At 42.8% G+C, this 21,724-nt stretch overlaps 1 protein-coding gene across 1 annotated transcript; it reads right to left on the reverse strand.

Annotated features, from left to right (window-relative positions):
* Positions 1-4,079: 4,079 nt before the first annotated feature.
* Positions 4,080-21,701, reverse strand: mthfd1b (methylenetetrahydrofolate dehydrogenase (NADP+ dependent) 1b). The gene is made up of 28 exons (XM_024437483.2): positions 21,427-21,701; positions 16,944-17,028; positions 16,496-16,555; positions 16,139-16,192; positions 15,844-15,980; positions 14,348-14,448; positions 14,105-14,241; positions 13,746-13,857; positions 13,402-13,529; positions 12,458-12,555; positions 12,046-12,219; positions 11,735-11,871; positions 11,568-11,614; positions 11,357-11,464; positions 11,158-11,232; positions 10,954-11,056; positions 10,562-10,638; positions 10,328-10,468; positions 10,142-10,210; positions 9,560-9,671; positions 9,322-9,461; positions 7,988-8,029; positions 5,774-5,874; positions 5,507-5,684; positions 5,029-5,136; positions 4,661-4,813; positions 4,397-4,509; positions 4,080-4,264 (listed from the first exon to the last, which is right to left on the reverse strand). Exons 1-27 carry the CDS (start codon positions 21,462-21,464, stop codon positions 4,420-4,422), a joined length of 2,805 nt encoding a protein of 934 aa, XP_024293251.1. The 5' UTR covers positions 21,465-21,701; the 3' UTR covers positions 4,080-4,264; positions 4,397-4,419.
* Positions 21,702-21,724: the final 23 nt, after the last annotated feature.

Raw genomic sequence — 21,724 nt, forward strand, 5'->3', positions numbered from 1 at the left:
TCAGCGATCACTGCCTAATTGCCTGCATCCGTAATGGGTCTGCGGTCAAATAACCACCCCTCATCACTGTCAAACACTCCCTAAAACACGAGGAAGACCTTTCTAAATCGACCTGGCCCGGGTATTCTGGAAGGATATTGACCTCATCCCGTCAGTAAAGGATGCCTGGTTATTCTTTAAAAGTGCCTTCCTCACCATCTTAAATAAGCATGCCCCATTCAAAAAAAATTGAACCAGGAACAGATATAGCTCTTGGTTCTCTCCAGACCGGACTTCCCTTGACCAGCACAAAAACATCCTGTAGCGTTCTGCATTAGCATCGAATATCCCAGTGATATGCAACTTTTCAGGGAAGCTAGGAAAGCTAAGGCTAGCTTTTTGAAGCAGAAATTTGCATCCTGTAGCACAAACTCAAAAAAGTTCTGGGACACTGTAAAGTCCATGGAGAATAAGAGCACCTCCTCCCAGCTGCCCACTGCACTGAGGCTAGAAAACACTGTCAACACCGATAAATCCACTATAATTGAGAATTTCAATAAGCATTTTTCTATGGCTAGCCATGCTTTCCACCTGGCTTACCTCCACCCCCCACAGCAACTCGTCCAACCTCCCCCACTTCTCCTTCACCCAAATTCAGATAGCTGATATTCCGAAAGAGCTGCAAAATCTGGACCCCTACAAATCAGCCAGGCTAGACAATCTGGACCCTCTCTTTCTAAAATTATCTGCTGAAATTGTTGCAACCCCTATTACTTGCCTGTTCAACCTCTCTTTCATATTGTTTGAGATTCCCATAGATTGGAAAGCTGCCGCGGTCATCCTCCTCTTCAAAGGGGGAGACACTCTAGACCCAAACTGCTACAGACCTATATGTATTCTACCCTGCCTTTCTAAAGGTCTTCGAAAGCCAAGTTAACAAACAGATTACCGACCATTTCGAATCGCACCGTACCTTCTCCGCTGTGCAATCTGGTTTCAGAGCTGGTCATGGGTGCACATCAGCCACGCTCAAGGTCCAAAACGATATCATAACCGCCATCGATAAGAGACATTACTGTGCAGCCATATTCATCTACCTGGCTAAGGCTTTCGACTCTGTCAATCACAACATTCTTATTGGCAGACTCAACAGCCTTGATTTCTCAAATGATTGCCTCGCCTGGTTCACCAACTACTTCTCAGATAGAGTTCAGTGTGTCAAATCGGAGGACCTGTTGTCCGGACCTCTGGCAGTCTCTATGGGGTTGTCACAGGGTTCAATTCTTGGGCCGACTCTTCTCTGTATACATCAATGATGTCGCTCTTGCTGCTGGTGATTCTCTGATCCACCTCTATGCAGACACCATTCTGTATACCTTCGGCCCTTCTCTGGACACTGTGTTAACTAACCTCCAGACGAGCTTCAATGCCATACAACTCTCCTTCGGTGGCCTCCAACTGCTCTTAAATGCAAGTAAAACTAAATGCATGCTATTCAACCGATCACTGCCCGCACCTGCCCGCCCGTCCAGCATCACTACTCTGGATGGTTCTGACAACTACAAATACCTATGTGTCTGGTTAGACTGTCAACTCTCCTTCCAGACTCACATTAAAACATCTCCAATCCAAAATTAAATCTAGAATTGGCTTCCTATTTCGCAACAAAGCCTCCTTCACTCATGCTGCCAAACATACCCTCGTAAAACTGACCATCCTACCGAACCTCGACTTCGGCAATGTCATTTACAAAATAGCCTCCAACACTCTACTCAACAAACTGGATGCAGTCTATCACAGTGCCATCCGTTTTGTCACCAAAGCCCCATATACTGCCCACCAATGCGACCTGTATGCACTCGTTGGCAGGCCCGCGCTTCATACTCATCGCCGAAAACCACTGGCTCCAGGTCATCTACAAGTATCTGCTAGGTAAAGCCCCGCCTTATCTCAGCTCACTGGTCACCATAGCAGCACCCACCCGTAGCATGCGCTCCAGCAGGTATATCTCACTGATCACCCCCAAAGCCAATTCTTCCTTTGGCCGCCTCTCCTTCCAGTTCTCTGCTGCCAATGACTGGAACAAACTGCAAAAATCACTAAATCACTTACCTCCCTCACTAGCACCAGCTGTCAGTGCAGCTCACAGATCACTGCACCTGTACATAGTCCATCTGGGCTTTGGATGGGCCACTCAAGGACATTCAGACTTGTCCCAAAGCCACTCCTGCGTTGTCTTGGCTGTGTGCTTAGGATCTTTGTCCTGTTGGAAGGTGAACCTTCACCCCAGTCTGAGGTCCTGAGCACTCTGGACCAGGTTTTCATTAAGGATCTCTGTACTTTGCTCTGTTCATCTTTCCCTCGATCCTGACTAGTCCCAGTCCCTGCCGCTGAAAAACATCTACACAGCATGATGCTGCCACCACAATGCTTCATCATAGAGATGGTGCCAGGTTTCCTCTAGACGTGACGCTTGGCATTCAGGCCAAAGAGTTCAATCTCGGTTTCATCAGGCCAGAGAATCTTGTATGTCATGGTCTGAGAGTCATGGTCTGAGAGCGGGCTATGTGCCATTTACTGAGGAGTGGCTTCCATCTGGCCACTCTACCATAAAGGACTGATTGGTGGAGTGCTGCAGAGACGGTTGTCCTTCTGGAAGGTTCTCCCATCATCACAGAGGAACTCTGTAGCTCTGTCAGAGTGACCATCGGGTTCTTGGTCACCTCCCTGACCAAGTCTTTTCTCCCCGTTTGCTCAATTTGGCCGGGCGGCCAGCTCTAAGAAGAGTCTCGGTTGTTCCAAACTTCTTCCATATAAGGCCACTGTGTTCTTGGGGACCTTCAATGATGCAGAAATGTTTTGGTACCCTTCCCCAGAGCTGTGCCTCGACACAATACTGTCTCGGAGCGCTGTGGACAATTCCGTCAACCTCACGGCTTGGTTTTTACTGACATGCACTGTCAACTCTAGAACCTTATACAGACAGGTGTGTGCCTTTCCAAATCATAAGTTTTTTAATTTTTTATATTTAATACATTTGCAAAAAATCCTAAAAACCTGTTTTCGATTTGTCATTATGGACATTTAAAAATACCTTATCCATTGAAATAATTTTCTGGTATAAAAGTCAGTCATTAAGTAACATGCTCAAATTACACAGAATCAATTGGTGTACAGTACTTTAACAGTATTAGTCATTCTACATTAGAATACCGAACAAAGAATGGCAACAAGAACACATTTGAATAGACACTATTACGACCAATCTTTAAACCACAAGGATAGTCACTGTCACATAACTTTTTATAAGGCAGCAATGTCAGAATTTGCTCTGCCTAATTTTCAACATTGTTTTGAATCCCCCCCCCCAAAAAAACTGTCCTTTACCAGCCCATGGCAATAGACAGTCTAATTTACACACAAATCACACTGATAACCACCTGATTCATGATCTGAGGTCTCCCTCTCCCCAGTGTCTCCTTACCATGTACAGTATTATCAGACAACACTGAACATCGGAAGGGTCTGATACAGTAGCTCCTGGGAAGGTTTGTTTATGTTCAGAGGTGATTATTAAAAAACATGCTCTGGTACTTTGGTGATTAAGAAAGTATTTTTTTAAACCTCCCACTTTGGGCTGTATGTCTCAAGGTGTAGATCATAGATGAATGATCTAAGAGCAAAATTCATCTTTCAACTCAATTAGCCATGAAATCCCTAGTTTGAAAGCAACTTTTCTGGAAGCTGTGCCGCGCCATTTTCCCTACATTTCCCTGCACGTGGGCCAGCACCCTAGAAATTCGAGTTCTAGCCAATTAGCTTCAGCCCCTCACATTTGAGCAACAGCTAGCAAGAGGCCTGCCCAGCGTTATCAGGGTGGACCCAATGGCTCAGTGGACACGAGAGGGCAATGACGTGGTGCACATATGTGACAGTACACATCTTTCAGGGACCGCTTTTGTCTCATGAGTGCTACTTTCAGAGCTACTGGCAAAAAAGTATACAAAAAAGGTACCGGAGAATCTTTTTAAATGAATGTAAACAGGCAATTTCCCCCCCATCTAGAATTTAATACAGAATAATATCAGAAGGACAAACCGTTTCTTAATTAAGTTTCTTTATTTTACCCTTCAGTGACCATGGGCAGAGAAAATGTACTATTGACAGACGTCAGCGACAGTGAAAAATACAGGACATTATTGACAAGGGAGAGAAGAGCTTCCAGTTACTACTCCATCACATTTCATTAGGCCTTGTTTTGGGGGCTGCAGACCACAGATCACCTCTGTTAATGGAAAGATAAAGATAGCACAACAGAGAGAAAAATAACAAGAATCATTACAGACATCAACCATTTCTGTATGCTTGTATGGGTTGTTGCATAATTTGTATAGCTGTAATGTAGCGGATTCCTTACCGTTAGAAAGGGTGGAACCCCTCTTAGAAGAGTCCGTTGACCTGCTCAGTCTCAGGGTCTAGGTCAATGTCATAGAAACAGGGCCTTGTGGGCAGCCCTGGAATTGTGGGCATCTAGGATGGGGCCAAAAAATGAATAAACTGTACTTGTACTTTGTGTCCTCTGATCAAGAGATTGATTTGACTCTTCATTGATTCAGTTGATTTTCTGTTGAGCTCATGGATATTTTAAATATAGTTATTCTCCAGGCCAGTGCTTTCTTACCGTGCCAACAAGAGGGTAGAGGAACCCAGCACCCACACTGGCACGGATGTCTCTGATGGGCAGGACAAAACCTGTGGGCACGCCCTTCTTATCCGCCTCGTGGGACAGGGACAGGTGGGTCTTGGCCATGCAGATGGGCAGATTCCCAAAGCCCTGAACAAAACAAATATGGCGTTCATTGAAAGGAGAGTAAAACCTCAAATAGAAATGTGAACCCTCCAGACTGTTTTCTTGAACCTTCAAGATAAAAGGTTGAAAATGTGCTCCAGAAATCAATGAGTAGTGTGCGACAAACAAATAGGTTTTATACAAAACATGTAAACAAAGAACCGTCTCCATTAAACGCCTTGGTCTCACAGCTATTATACCTGTTTGGTGTAGAGCTCCACCTTGTGCTGGGCATCTGGCAGCAGCTCTATGTCATCAGCCCCATAGATCTTCTGAGCAATGATCCGGATCTTATCCGCAATGGGCAGCTACAAGCGATTCAGACAGACAAAAATACACATTCGTACAACATATGAGTACCATAGAACTGGTTCAGGTCATCTACACTGATTCTCCAACATGTTTAAATGTAATGCACGCATTTACAACAGTACATGAGGAGAAAGATTAAGTTATACTATTCTGGGAAATCACTTGATGTATAAATATTATGATCAAAACAGTCATCTAGGTCTCATCTAAATCAGCAATTTTTTCATCTACAGACATGACTGATGAGATGAATGGAAGAAAAATTATTGATTTCATCAATTGATTTCCTGAGCAGGATGAAATCAATGCATCCATGTCATATAGTGAAAAACACGGTCTTTGACTTGAGGCCGACGCTCGCTTTACCTCGACATCATAGAGGAACTTGAAGTCACTGGGGGCCTCAGAAGCCCTCTGCACAGCCTGTCCCAGGGCCACGGCACCAGCACCCCCTTCAGCCCAGTGAGAGCAGCGCACCGCATCAAAGGCCCCTACCTCCTTGGCCAGGGTGCAGATCAGGTCCAGCTCTGATTCAGTGTCCGTCCTGCAGTCAGGGAGACACAGGTCAGAGGTTAAAACACTGGACAAAGAGGGGTAAAATAGTTTCAGATGCTCACCATGACTAGGACTTACTTGAAAGCGTTGACGGCCACCACCACTGGCACTCCAAAGTGCCTGGCATTCTCCACTTGTTTCCTCATGTTACTGCAGCCCTTCTCCAGCAGCTCAAGGTTCTACACAGAAACACACAAAAGTTTATTTTTATATACAGCTATTATATAATATACCTCGTACAGTCTGGCTTTGTAGAGACACCCGAGAGAGAGTTAAGTGGAGCTATTTTCTACTCACATCAATGATCACATGTAGCCAATAGGTATTGGGCAATGGTCCATGTAAAATCAAGGTAGCATGTGAACTGGACCTAATTGCACCGCATAATGGATGAACTAATTGCATCAGATGAGAATTGTGTCACAAGACACAAAGCAAATACCACGCACATGCTCTTGATGCCTTCTAATGAAGTCTTACGACTAGGGCGCTTACGGTGACTGTATTACAGCCACATGATAATGGTCCATTCTAAATCAAATTTCACAAACTAAATAATATATGTAAAGACAAGCTTAAATCAAGAATAGTGTGATGGGTGGAAATATTAGCCTATCACTTGTGAATGATGCCCATCATAAGGAAAACAGCACATGCTTTTTTTCTCCTCCTACTTTTTCAAATCATAGTCGCACACCTCATATAGCCTAGCCCAGGCCTATGTTTTGGTAAAGTTGATATCACAACTAAAGTAATCAAAAAACGTCTTAAAATGAAGCACATTAATCCGCTTTACAACGGGTGTAGAGCCTAACTGGCATACATACGCAGCATGTGAGTTTCAAGTTTGGGGAAGTTCATTTTCACTATAAAAATGCACCTTAATAATAAAAGCATTACATGCATAATCGCATTTGTGGTCACTTTTGAGAATGGTGTTTTCCTGCTAATGGAACATTCCCACAACTGACTGCAGTGTGTGCATTGCTGCACTTATGTGAATAAATAACCAAATAGTTCAACATTAGGCTAAACCTGCTCATCTATTGAGTCAGGCTCATTGCTTAAAACAGGTTTTTTGATGCTAGTGGTTGTATTAATTCGGGATCTATCACATCCCACAACTGCCCTCAAATATGTTTGGAATATTTATTTAAATCGCACAGAATAAGTCAACTTTTGTACTATGGAGGATAGTAGATTGACATAGTAGGCTAGGGCTTTTGCTGTTTTGTTAGGCCTACTCATCTTGTTGGCTGACGAAAAGTAAATGTGGACAGTTCTTCCAATATGCACCTCGGAATTGAATAAGGACGTGCGCAGTTGCATCCCGGATGTGTCTGTCTTCACTTGTAGCCTGTGAGAAAGGCCTGATCATGTGAATGAGAGCTATGTGAGTGAAAGGTGCTTCGGCAGCTGGGAGAATGGAATTATTATATTCAGCCCAAACGCACAACGGCCACAAAAGGAATGGATTTTTTTAGGGGGCATTACGGCCACACGAAGGGGATGCAGCCGGGAAATTCGAGGCATTATCAAGTGCTTGTCAAATTGTGAATGAGAAACTGATGAAGTGTGAACAGCCTGCGCAAAAAAAACAAAACAAAGCAGAGCTCATGCCTTTCATGCAACTTTTTTCAAATCATTAGTCGCATCATGCAGCCTAAGAATGAATTAAAAATCTAGCCTATAACTAAGGTTACATAAATAACTCTAAATTAAGCATAGGAGTACCTGTTTCTTTATTAACCACTCAACACAGAATTGCCGCATGTGCGCACTCCCTCAAATTGTTCGGAGAAAATATCCTTCCTATTTTATTCAGCTATGTTCAATTGTATTCCGATTACTATAAATAATGCCATTGAATTCTAAGCAAATCTTGTCTGCTAAATGAACTAGCGTAGCCCTCAGAATTATGGCATAGCCAGATCACAGCCTAACACAAGGACAACCTATGCTGTACTGTTCCTCTGGTGTAGGCTATATTACATGGATTTATTATACTTTTTCAAATGTAGATATTATAGGTCTGCAGGTTATGCGTGGAAGCCAGCAGATGCTACATGTGTTTATGTTAATTAACGGTCAATTACTATGACCGGCTGACAATTTCATGACCACCACAGCTCTACTTAAAACCAGAGGATGAGCAATATGCCATTAACAGAACATTATCATAAAAGGGAAGTGGTACATTTAGGATAGCTGCTCTTTCCCTGATGTGATGCGGTGTAAAAGGGTTGGGGCTGAATTGAGAGAGTGGGTGTGAGGCGCAGAGAAGTGTCTTACCTCTTCCACATATTCTTTGGGCAGGGCCATCCCAGCAGTAACCTGCATCAAAGGAGAAAGATCAGTCAAAAAGCTATCAAATTACTAACCTAGAACAAACAATAAGGGGCCGAAACATACTAGTGTTTGTGGGGATAGAGCTAAAGCAGCAGAATGACAGGTCTTCCTGTGTGACCACCAAGCAGGAAATGGAATTACATTCTCAACAGTGCACCTGCATTGATTGAAGCGGGATAGGACATTCTATAGGAGAGAATATATACACTACCGTTCAAAAGTTTAGGGTCACTTAGAAATGTCCTTGTTTTTGAAATAAAAGCAAACATCAAATTGATCAGAAATACAGTGTAGACATTGTTAATGTTGCAAATGACTATTGTAGCTGGAAATGGCAGATTTTGAATGAATCTCTACATAGGCGTACAGAGGCCCATTATCAGCAACCACCACTCCTGTGTTCCAATGGCACGTTGTGTTAGCTAATCCAAGTTTTATAATTTTAGAGGGCTAATCTATCATTAGAAAACCCTTTTGCAATGATGTTAGCACAGCTGAAAACTGTTGTTCTGATTAAAGAAGCAATAAAACTGGCCTTCTTTAGACTAGTTGAGTATCTGGAGCATCAGCATTTGTGGGTTCGATTACAGGCTCAAAGTGGCCAGAAACAAGGACCTTTCTTCTGAAACTCGAAAGTCCATTTTTGTTCTGAGAAATGAAGGCTATTCCATGAGAGAAATTGCCAAGAAACTGAAGATCTCGTACAACGGTGTACTACTCCCTTCACAGAACAGCGCAAACTGGCGCTAACCAGAATAGAAAGAGGAGTGGGAGGCCCGGTGCACAACTGAGCAAGAGGACAAGTACATTAGTGTGTCTAGTTTGAGAAACGGACACCTCACAAGTCCTCAACTGGCAGCTTCATTGAATAGTACACACACAACACCAGACTCAACGTCAACAGTGAAGAGGCGACTCCGGGATGCTGGCCTTCTATGCAAAATGGAATATTTCCAGCTACAATAGTAATTTACAACATCTACACTGTATTTCTGATCAATTTGATGTTATTTTAAATAAATAAAAAACTAAGACATTTAAGTGACCCCAAACTTTTGAACTGTATATATGACATTAATATGTGAACATTCTCTAGGTTGTTCTGATGATTATAATTGACTACACTGAGCAACCGCTACTCATCTTTTGAGGGGGCAAACCTGCCCTTTAATAGTTTTTTTCTGAAGCAGTCTTTCTGAAAGCTGCCCATTGGCACCACCATTAGAACAAGGGTAGAAAGATTTCAAAGACCTCCAGTAAACTGTGCAGTCACTCACCGTTGGCCCACCTCCATGCATCTTCAGGGCTCGGACGGTGGCCACCAGTACCACCACGTGAGGCCGCAGGCCGGAGTAGCGGCATTTGATGTTGAAGAATTTCTCCATGCCGATGTCAGCGCCGAACCCAGCCTCAGTCACTGTCCCATGAGAGAAACAACCAACACGCACATTACAAGAGGTGTTCATCGTTTTGTTTCTTGCCAAGGGAGAGGCTGTGTGTTTCAGCTCCACTTACCCACAAATCCCTCCGGGCCGACCAGCTTCAGGGCTATCTTATCAGCCAGGACGGAGGAGTTGCCGTGGGCGATGTTGGCGAAAGGTCCGGCGTGGACAAATACGGGGGTTCCCTGTAGAGAAACTCCTCTCAATCATCCAGCAGCAGAACACACACTCAGCCAGTGACAATGTCACCACTGACTCACAGAAGTCAAGTCTACCACATCAAACACAGAATCACATATCTGCAGTCAACAAACTTAGCTAAGCAAGTTCTAGGCTTTGGAATATCTGTTGATATGATACAAATAGATTAGCTACTTTGTACCCAATCCTGCCTCAGAACTTCTCAAAGAGAAACAGGGGATTAGTAACTAAACTAAAAACAGCCACAAGCACACGCTATCTGTCTTCTCCAGACTGTGTCATCACTGCTCCGTGAGAACATAGGAAGCTTCACATCCACACTACCCTAACCAATTAAATAATCTGGAAACCCATTTTCCCACATGGCTTTGCTTCCCTCTCCTCTCCCCCAGTTGCAAGGCCAGTAACGTTCCACCCTGAGGAGCTCCCTCCCTCCCCTCCCTGTCCCGCCCACCTCCAGAGTCTGCATCAAGTTGGGCTTGATGGCATCCCTCATCAGCACAGTCAGGGCTCCACTCACACCCTGCACACAGAGGGAACAATGAAATGGTGAGAATCTTTTAAGGAACAAGCACTCATCACAAACCTCAACTGTCTATGTGTTGGTTGACAGTGTGAGGGGGAGACTAGGGCCAATTACCAGGTCCTCTGTGGTGATGGGCTGCCCACTGCGGCTGGTTGCCACCACCATCTTAGCCAGGCGCTGGCGCATGTCCTTCAGGCTGCTGGTGAGAGCCAGCACGGCCATGATCTCACTGGCCACCGTGATGCTGAACTGAGCCTGGGGGAGGAGGACAGAACTAGAGTCAACAGCAGTATCAATGGGCAACTAACTAATGAAAGAAAAGCATGTGTACTATGAACTTTTACATACCTCCCTAGTGTGTCCCTTCTCAGTTGGCGATTGGCCAATGGTGATCTTCCTCAGGAAACGATCATTGGTGTCTATCACTGAAATGACACAAAGACCCATTAAAACACTGCTCTACATCTCAACACTGACATGTCATAGTATAGCAGGGATCTCCAACCCAGTTTCTGGAGAGCTACCCTCCTGTATGTTTTCACTCCAACCCCAGTTGTAACTAACCTGGTTCAGCTTATCAACCAGCTAATTATTACAATCAGGTGTGCTAGATTAGGGTAGGAGTGAAAACATACAGGACTGTAGCTCTCCAGGACCAGGGTTCGAGAGCCCTGTAGTAGAGTATACATTATACACAACAGTCAGGCCACTCAGGGTACATATCCAGTAGTCTTCAGTACCTCTGTGCCAGGTGATGGAGTCAGGGTCCATGTCTAGTCGGGCAAAGCGGGTTATCTCCTCCTCGGTCAGAGTGGTGGGGTCAGTCTTCTCGATGCCCAGTCTCTACAGGGATCACATACAGAGACAATAGTAGAGAAATTCCCTCCCTAAGACAGTCAAGATAATAATGGCATTGTCATCCACGGATACAATTGAGTTTGTACCATTAGTCTGTTTATCTGGATGGGGGAGAATGTCCTCTGACCTCCACTAAGAGGGACCAGACGGTTATATAAAGCCTGTGGGAGAGGGAATGAGTGAGAAAGATAAATGGACAGACACACACATTAATCAAACATGGAATACCACCTTGTGCAGTGCAATCTTTCTCAAGAACAGATGTCAGCAACCGAGAGGGTTCACCTTGTCTGTTTGGGTGGCTTCATGGAACAGACGGGCGTCTATGGCGGCCGCCACCAGGTTGTTGGCAGCTGTGATGGCGTGGATATCTCCTGTGAGGTGGAGGTTGAACTGAAATCATAATTAAACCATATGGTCAAATATAGCTTTATACCGAAACCCCTTCCTGAATGATCAATGTCTGGAACAGAATGGAAATCATTCAGTGCAGTACCTCCTCCATGGGAATTACTTGAGAATATCCACCTCCAGCAGCACCTCCTGTAGATAGAACATTCCAGGCATTTAGCATTGATAACAACTGAGCATTGATAAAGCCTTACATTTTCCCACAAAAGGCATCCAACCAGTCAGTAAAGGGCAGCATCACTCAGTGCTCACCTTTGATTCCGAAGGTGGGGCCTTGGGAGGGCTGGCGGACACAGGCGAAGACATTGAGCTTCATGTGAGCACCCAGAGCCTGGACCAGTCCTATGGTGGTGGTGCTCTTTCCCTCTCCCAGTGGGGTGGGGGTGATTCTAGAGGTACAGACAACATAAACACTGGTGTGAAACATTCCCGAGAGCATAATAGATAATCAATCTTGATAAATGAAGAGTTCTGTACCAGGCCACTGTAGTCGAAAAAGGAGCACATTTTCCATGTTACATCTACAACACAACAAGAACACAAGTTTATTGTACAGAGCATACCCAGTGACCACCACGTATTTCCCATCAGGCTGTGCCCGCAGGCGACTGATGATGTCCAGCTGCACCTTGGCCTTGGTCTTCCCATAGAGCTCCACCTCGTCCGACAGCAGCCCCACCTCCGTGGCCAGTCGGTCGATGGGCTTGGGCACGCAGGAACGCGAGATCACAATGTCACTGAGGGCCACAGTCAGGTCACACATTTATTCAGCAGCAACAGCAGGCAGGAAATGTCATGGAAGTCCCTGAGGACCAAATTTAGGGCTTTCAAACATGAAGTAGAGAACCAAAATTAGACTAGAGCTTTAGTGGAAGGTTGAAAAAAGTATGAAAAGTACGAAAAATTACTAAACGACTAGAAAATAAAGTGATTCCACATCAGAGGGAAAGTTATGCAGAGGATGAGGGGACAAACCTTGGCACAGGCTTCTGCAGGATGAGCTTGGTGTAGGTGATGCTCCACTTGCCTGGCTGGTGAGACTCCAGGAAGCGCTTGGCACTTAGCACTGTGTTCTGGAGATGAAGAGAAACAACAAAGCACACAGCCAATGAAAAGCTCAGTTTACACATTTAGATTGTATTTATTATGGATCCCAATTAGCTGCTGCCTCCTTCCTGGGGTAATAGCAAAAAATAAGGCAGCTATATACATTACACAGAAGACTTTACAACACATTAAGTGTGCGCCCTCAGGCCACTACTCTACAACACCAAATCCATGTACACATGTGAGTATAGTGCGCATGTGTGTATAGATTGGAATTTGTACCAAACTCAAAAGACAATTCACTTCTATGGTTATGCCTTATAGATAAAAGCCATTCATTCTCACTGAATGTGCTCTGTGCAACTGTGGATTGCACAGTGCCATAAAAGGGAATAAAACATTGCTTTCCATTAATTTATGTTGTTAGAATTCTATTACCTCAGAGGATTACCAGACAGAAACAAATGAGTGTCTGAAATAACACCTCATCTACTACAAAATTCTCCACATTCAGTTTAACAGTCTGTCTTTGCCATGATGTCATGCTGCGTTAACAGTTGAGCGAATGGCATTGATGAAGTCACAGGACAGGGAGCTGCTCCATCACAAATAAATACCACTTTTCCCCTGAAATGTGAATTTCTCACAGGATGAATTTTGGAGGCGGTATGGTTTGTGTGATTACTAGTAGGGATGCCACTGCCTTTGTGGTGGAGGTGGATCAGTAAGCTACACTCACGTGATGAGTAACCTTGCCTAAGATCTGAGGACTCGTTTTCCAAAGCCTTAGCTTGCTGGGCTAACTTATATATATATATATATATATATATACAGACAATCGCCGTGTTCAATACCCAGTTGTTCCCAACTACCTGCATGAGCATGGCCACAGTCATGGGCCCCACTCCTCCTGGTACTGGAGTGATGAAGCCAGCCTGCTCCTTAACAGAGGAGTAGTGCACATCCCCCACCACACGCTTCCCACTGGGCCGCGTCTCATCTGAGGAGCACAGAAAGGAACCATGCCGTCAACACAAGCACCCCTAAATGTTACCTACAATGCCCCTAAATGTTACCCATGAAGAGAAGTACCAGCTCCATGGAGAACCGATGATTCACTCCATGTTTATCTCATATTTATTCAAAAATCTTAAAAAAATAAATAAATAAAAGAGTACTTGTCAAAATGGAATCTAATGGAGGGGACCATACTAACCTGGGATGTGATTAATGCCGCAGTCGATGACCACCGCTCCCTTCTTCACCCAATCCCCCTTCACCATCTCTGCTTTCCCAATCCCAACCACCAAGATGTCTGCTCTGCCCACCTGGAAAGAGAGGGGACTGGATGGATCTCCTCACTATACTAGTTTGTTTCATGGCACAAGTCTGTCAATCTAATAAACAGTAGTGCTCCGGTATGTGGGATCTGTATGTGACATGTCATCTACCTGTATACAGCATCATGATGAGTTGCCTGTAGTACATGTTTATATGGATAGGAACGGCCTGTATATACGGTTGAGTGTTTTCATGTTCTGAGTGAGCATGTGACATATCCTGGGCTTGGGTTACCTCAGCAGCGAGGTCAGCAGTCTTTGAGTGGCAGGTTGTCACGGTAGCGTGGTTCCACAGCAGTAGGTCATGCATGGGCGCGCCCACAATCTTACTGCGGCCAATCACCACAGCTCTCTTCCCGGCCACAGAAACACCTGCACAGATGCACTGCAGTGTCAATCATTAAATTAAGCACTTCTACATATTAAGTAATTCAGCTCATTAGCATTGGCTCATAACTAGTTTCTCTGCTGTACCCACCAGTCTGTCTGATGAGCTCCATGCAGCCGTTAGGAGTACAGGGTATGAAACAGTCACCCAAGTCCCCCCGGGACAGCTTCCCAGCATTTATACAGGTCAGACTAGGAACACACACACACACACACACACACACACACACACAGAGTACACTCATTATGAGCATCCGCCATCCAGTTTCTAACCAATAAGAGTTAGTCATACTTTCACGTACTATATACACACACACACAAACTCTTTCTGATGGTACATTGTATTTCCTAGAAAGCCTTCTTTCTTTTCCCCTTTTCAACATTGTCTCCCTAACAAGCTACGCATGATTAAAACCATCAGGAGAAAAAAATCTGTACTCTTTTGAGATGACGACATAAATCAATGTCCTCATCGTTAGTACACTGGTTATAATTCAGGCCCTGTCTTTTTAACAGGCCCAGCTAAGTGCAGTACAGAAGCTCCTTTACTGGTCTCTCATTAAGTCCAGAGAACAATCTGAATCAATAGAGTCAATTAGAGGAGCAAGAGATTAATGGAGCTTCCTAAACACCAATACAAAAGGCCTGCATCCTCTAAACACACAGCCTGTATCAGCATCACTGTCCAATAAACACAATATAATCATGGCTTACACTACACAAATGGAACTAGAACACTTCCAGAGTGGCAAAAATGGTTTCACTAACCAAATTCCCATACAGGTTATGCGAGTAGTCATACCAGATTTAAAAAATGAATTACAACAGCTGTGATGGAAACAGGAAGTTTCGTTACAATTTTATAAATGCAGACAGTTCATTTGTTCGTTTGACATGGTGGGATCTTTTTGTGTCTGTAAAATTAATTAAGTGAGAAATGGCAGTGGAAATTCCATTATGCGCAACTATTGATATAAAAACCATCATATCGCAGTAAACTTGGAGTCAATGGACGGTATGGTGTGTGGTCCTCCCACTACGACTTGGGAAACCATGCAGTTCATTAGGCTACAGATTAAATAAATTCTGATTAACTTCACAGAGTGGTGAAAGTGCAGTGATCTTGATGCCCCTTTCCAATAAATATCGAGGTTCTGATTGTAGTTAAATGATGATCGATGCTTGACTGTCGTTTGACAAATAAAAATATTCCTGCTCTTATCCATAATAATCTAATTATGTAGACTAGCCTACCTGCACTGTATCTGTGAATTGTTGGCTAGAGCACATGTTCCAAGACCAGAGCATGTACGTTTGCTATTTAACGCAACAGTTTGAGACAAAACTATATCGGTAGAGTTGAAAATGCAATGGAAACACAATGAACTTTAGATTTTTATTCGGTACAAAACAGAAGTGAAAAAGTACATTTTGGGTGCACTAAGTTGCACTGATTTGTATCTGCAACAAGTCAGTTTGGTGGAAACACCACCGGTGGGAAAACGTGCATATTTTCTTCATGCAGATTTTAGAATATTCACATGAAAATCTGTAAACTGGTCACACAAAACAAATCTCAGGGCTCACCCATCCACATCCTTCTCTGGGGCCACAACGTTTGTCACCTTCTCAGTATCTATTTTGTGGATGGAGTCCAGAGGCAGCTGAACGATGAGGCCATGGATAGCAGAGTTCTCATTCACCTCCATAATGCTGTGCAGCACCTACAGAGTGATGGGGTGTGTGAAATAGAGTGGGAGGGAAAGAAAGCTATAGAGAGAGAATGACAGACAAACAGAGTGCCAGAAAGAGGCCTGCAGAGACCACCAAGCAGAAACGCTATGCAAGCTGTGAAGTTAACCCCCTCAGGATCCCTCCTCACCTCATCCTCTGTGGCAGTCTTGGGGAGCCTCAGGTGTGTGGCATTAATTCCAATCTACAGTAGGCACAAGAAAAACAGAGTTTAAAGGGATACTTCGGGATTTTATCTACTTCCCCAGCGTCAGATGAATTTGTCGATACCATGTTTATGTCTCTGCATGCAGTACGAAGGAATTGAGGTAGTTTTGCCAGCCAATGCTAACTACCGTAAGCTCAATGACTCGAAGTCTATGGTATCTGGGAAAGTAGATAAAGGGCCATTGCCAAAATCATGAAGTATCCCTTTAAGAACTGAACAGAGAACAATTTGGAATATGTATGAAACAGGAACGATCACATCAGGCATTCTGTTATTTACCTCAGCTGCTGCCTTCAGCTTCATGCTGATGTAGAGGTTTGAATCATCTCTGTCCCCCACCTGAAAAGTGCACAGCAAAATTGAGAAATCTGTAGTCTTTGTTTGTTCCAATAATGCTTTTACAAACTAGTCAATAACCAATGTTAGACCATTAATACATTATGTTTCATATTTTAGCTAGCGCCATATAACAGACAAAGTATACGAATGGGATTAGCCCCTCCACTCGGAGCTAGTGGTTCTGAATCTGACTGAGGGAAGATATGACCCAAGGCTATATTCTGTAATCATTTTGGCATGGAGCACAAATTAGTGACTCTCAAAATGATACAAAACCCTACCCATTGCCCATTTAAGGAAACGGGCCATGGGGAAAAAAATACTCTACATGGGAAGAATCAGAATCAAGATTTGAACTAGAGCCCTTACAACATACTCTTGCACTTACCTGTAACACAACCAGACCTGGTTGAAAATTAGGGTCCTGCGTCTTCATCTGCGCCACATCCTTCTTCAGCCTCTCCCTTACCTGCCTGTGGACACAAAAGGACCTGCGGTCAATCTCCCAGGGAGAAAGCAGAGGGACAGTTATTCAGGGTTAGAACCTGGTATGTCCTACAGGGATGTGGTGTGCCCAGAGACCTCTGAAGCCATGGACCTCCACCCTTCAACCCTCCACATGGCACCTTGGAGCGTCCAAGAGGTGAGGTACAGCATGACTACCAGCTGAGAGACAACCACAGGGGTATGGAGGAGAGCACCCCCAGGAATGCAATGCTGGGAAGGAGCCCTAATGGCACGTAGGTACTCAGACCACAGGCAATCTTGGGTGTAGTTGGCCATTTTGGCGTGGGAGAGACCGCAATGTACTACGCAACAACTTTAGAACTCATTACTATGCATCTGCACAGTTCTTCCTGTAAATGTGTTTTGTACAATGTTCAAAGTAGTCCTTGTGCATAGAGTTCTATGGTTTGTTCAACTTTGAAATCAATGGTTTTTGTTTGGTATACATTTAGAGTGAAAAATCTGAGTCTCAGCGTAATTCTGTTACCATGGAATTGCCCTACACTAAATGATGTCAATGGAAATCCTTCGGTCCACCCAAATGAGGCCATCTGGAAGGGGCATCTCAGCAGCACAGCATCTTAAGCATTTTATTGCAACTAAACAGTTACACGAGTGAGTTAAGAGGGATTTTAGGGTCCTCAGCAACTTCTCATGGTCTGGATGCAGACCGCCACAGTAAGACCTCTTGATTCAGTCATAGATGCAACTGAAAACCACAGTGCACAGAGTTGGATGAACAGATACCAAAGCAAAATGTGTGAGATAAGGACAAAGCTTTATCAACCTATCATAGTCCACAACAGATTGGTGTGAGGTAATACATATGTTTTTCTGTGTTTAAAACACCCTCTGGTCTTCAACAAGATCAAATAATGATGTCTTGGAAGGTAATTTAATTGAAAGGGACTAAGCAATACAAAATATACAAAAAGACTAACAAGTGCTTAAACTCACTCATGACTGCAAGACTGACTTGCTTGCAGACAGGTTGAAAGTTGGTTTCTTCAACTACTATTGAGAAATCAATGATTTTGTTTGCACATTCTGCACACAACTGAGAATACCCAATAATCAAGGTAGGCCCTACAGACACATTTCAACATCAGCTACTGCTCAGAACAGTGTTTTTACCATATTTGCATTTTTAAAGAAAGTTTCTCTAGACCTTTGACCCTGAAAACAACAGCGTTCAATATAAAATAAGGAGTGTCACATGTCAATGCATCATGTGAATAATATTGCCTTCAGAGAGAAACTGATGTAAAAAGTATTAGTCCCAGACGTACAAGTATTTTTCCACCATGGAACCAGTACAGTTAACACCAGTTTGTATCCACCATTTTAATGAGCATTTGTTTATAGCCTAATAGTTTGTTTATTACTGTGAAACATTACTATAAAATAACTTATACTGTGCTAGGCTCAACTTGTTTTATAACCAAACTGTTACAAATCACAGGCTAACTATATAGGACCCTATGCTTTCTCTCTCACTCATTGATACAAAAGGCTGACACAATTAAAGCAACTAACAATTTGCTGAACCAGTCAGTCACCAACCCTCAGGTCTCTAACCCTGACAATACTACGGGTTGTCTATAAATGTTGCAGATAACAGTGGTGTCAACACTATAGTCTATATTGTATCAGTACAAGGGAGTTATCTAATCTTTTATTGGTCAACACTGGCCATAGAAGGCCATCAAACAAGTGTTGTACTCTGATCAAGGCCACAGTGTAGTAGTTCCTTTGCAGCTACTCTGCAACAGCCTATTCCACAGATTAAAGCAGTACTGTTGTAATGTTACCTCTGAAATGATTTAGGTAATGAACAGCACAACTGAACTGCTTAAAGAAAAGGATGTAAGTTGAAGAATATGTGGTTTTCGGTCACTCAGCTTGAAATAGGCCTAATTGACTAATGGGTAGTATGAGTTGCACAGTTAGGAGGGTACTAGCAGTTGAGTCTTGTGACAAGCATGAGTTGCTGAATAAAAGTCCCTTCAGATATCAAAAGTCAGGTTGTCACCTAAAATACTCTTGACAAAACGACATAGTCAGTCAGGTGAGTATCAAGTGGAACTGGACTTAGAACTGTTCAAAACTTAACTGGGTCCGGTTTCCCAAAAGCATCTTAAGGCTAAATTTGTTCGAACCATAGGATCTTATGATGAAAATAGCCTTACGATACCTTTGGGAAACCGGGCCCTGTTGAAAACACTGCTGGGAAACAAATATGGCACAGATGAGAAACTTTGCTGTTACTTGTTCTATGTTTTTTGGACATTACTAATGAATCTACTCGACGAATCAATTGAAATTAAATGTAGGTAAATCTTGGATTACATACAATTTAATAAAGCATATCAGTGTTGTTCAATCTATCCATCCACTGGAGGTCAATATTCAAATATTCACATGAATAAAATAATTGGTCAAAGGCCACCTTCCATTACATAATAATGTATCAAGGTTGGGAATAATGTGGCAAACCATAAAATGTAGGGCTAGGCAGTATGTATACCATATTTTACGATATACCAGTATTGATACACGGAATGGTTTGGGTTTTTACTTCTATAAAAGTATTTGAATGTTTGGTTTGTTAAATGTGATACGTTGTGCGCAACATCCATTTTTATAGTTTAAAATCGCTACTTTAGTCATCGCTCTTCGTTCTCATTCTTTCTCCATGTTGCTTTCCACAGACCTAGCCCCGCCCCCTGTCACTCAAGGAGCACATTAGTTGTTCCTCGACCACAAGAGACTATTTCAGTTTGTATGGTTAATGCATCACATACAGCTGTGTTGATGACAACAACGCTGTTTTCACTTTGCTTCTCAATATAAATGAAGTAGCTAACAGAAAACATTCAATGTAGCCAAAGATTATAGGGTCCCCTAGGAATCACCTATCAACACTTTGGTTCCTACTCTGTCACAATAACTCCTCCCTAGCATTTTCATTCATTGTGATGTCAGATGCCATATTCAAGGTGCCCAGTATTATATTCTTACTTTAGAAAAATCATTCAATTTCCATGATTCCAACAGTTCACCCAAGTGTTTTGCTCTAAATCACAAGTCAAATTGCAATTGCATAATTTGGTTAAAAATACATCCTAGATTGTTTGCTCATATTGTGCAGCCCTACGTGGCAGTGTGAAAATTATCTCAAATGAGTGCAGGAAATGTAGAAATCAATGAAAATGCTGAAAGTTCATTTTAGTTTGAACTGATCAGTAAAAAAAACAATCCGAATGGAGAAACACCCATTGAAATCCCTCAGAATGTGTGTGTTGCCATCCTAAGGTCACACACTACTCTTAAAGCAAATGTAGAACTTTTATTATCAAAAACATAAAATACCGTCAAATACCATCCATCTTTTTTATTTGTATACAGTGACATGATATTTTGGCCATATCACCCACCCCTAATAAAAATAGAATGAAACATTCTAGTTCGTGGTACCAACTTTGCCCAGAATTTTTCACAATATTCCAGTGAAGCTGCAAAAATTACTGCAATATTGTTTCCATCTACTTTACCTGAGACTTACCCTGCATTCATAACCAAGTGAGAAGGTGGTATTTACCACATACAACTGGAAAATTCCACTTGAACACACCTCCAACTGGTAATTACTTGTGGGAAACTAATCTATCAAAAATTGATAACATTTCCAGCAGTTAAATGGAACAAAACATTATTTATATTTTTTAAAAATCTAATATAATGGGGTTTACAAGAATACTGGCTGTACTTCGAGTTTATGGTTGACAGCTTGTTGGCCATTAGCCAATCAACGTTCCTCAACTAGTTCAAAGCACGTGAATGCATCCAACTGGCATTTACAACATCAGCATTGGTCATTCCACTTGGTTATGAACGCAGCATTATAGGACGACTTTCCAACTAGTAATCAATTACCAGTTGGAGGGTCGTTCACGTCGACATCACCAAAATGGACACTGTTGCATTTAGAACTTCATGAGAATGAGAGATAGAATTCTTATGTTTTTTTTAGAATCTGATCCAACTTTGTTTGATGTTTGCAATATATTGTAATGAGATTCTACAGAACATCCTGAGAATAGAATGTGAGGTTGCCAAACCATGCTTGATGCACGTGGCTGTTAACGATCCAAACACTGACCCAATATCAAAGACGTATTCTATTTCTATGGACTGCAACAGAACGTTAGATATGCGACGAAACCTGCCTGCAATGTTCCTATAGATAACGTTAACTTACACAAAATCAACATGGTGCTTTGTTATATCTGTACCATAAATGTGTGCTAGCGAGCAAATTTACAAAATCGTCCAACAGATTAGTTTAAAAAAATTACACTTACGCTGAAACTTCTTTTCCACTAATGATTTGTGCTGACATCGTTAGGCTAAACCAGCTCGTCCCCTAAACACAGTTAGCTAGTTATCTTCTTCCCTCTGAGTGTTGATTCTGATTACTTATGGCGGTAGAGATAGTATTGTAGATTATATACCGTGCCAGAGTAGCTCAAATCAATAATGCTTGTAAAAAAGCCTCAATATGGCCATAAAAAGTTCTGAGAATATTAGCACACGTAACTAAAGACGTAGCTAGTACTGGGTGTAGTAATCTGTATGGCTATCAAATGCTGTCAACCCGTC

The sequence above is a fragment of the Oncorhynchus tshawytscha genome, linkage group LG11 (assembly GCF_018296145.1).
Source record: "Oncorhynchus tshawytscha isolate Ot180627B linkage group LG11, Otsh_v2.0, whole genome shotgun sequence".
NCBI classification, from domain to species: domain Eukaryota; kingdom Metazoa; phylum Chordata; class Actinopteri; order Salmoniformes; family Salmonidae; genus Oncorhynchus; species Oncorhynchus tshawytscha.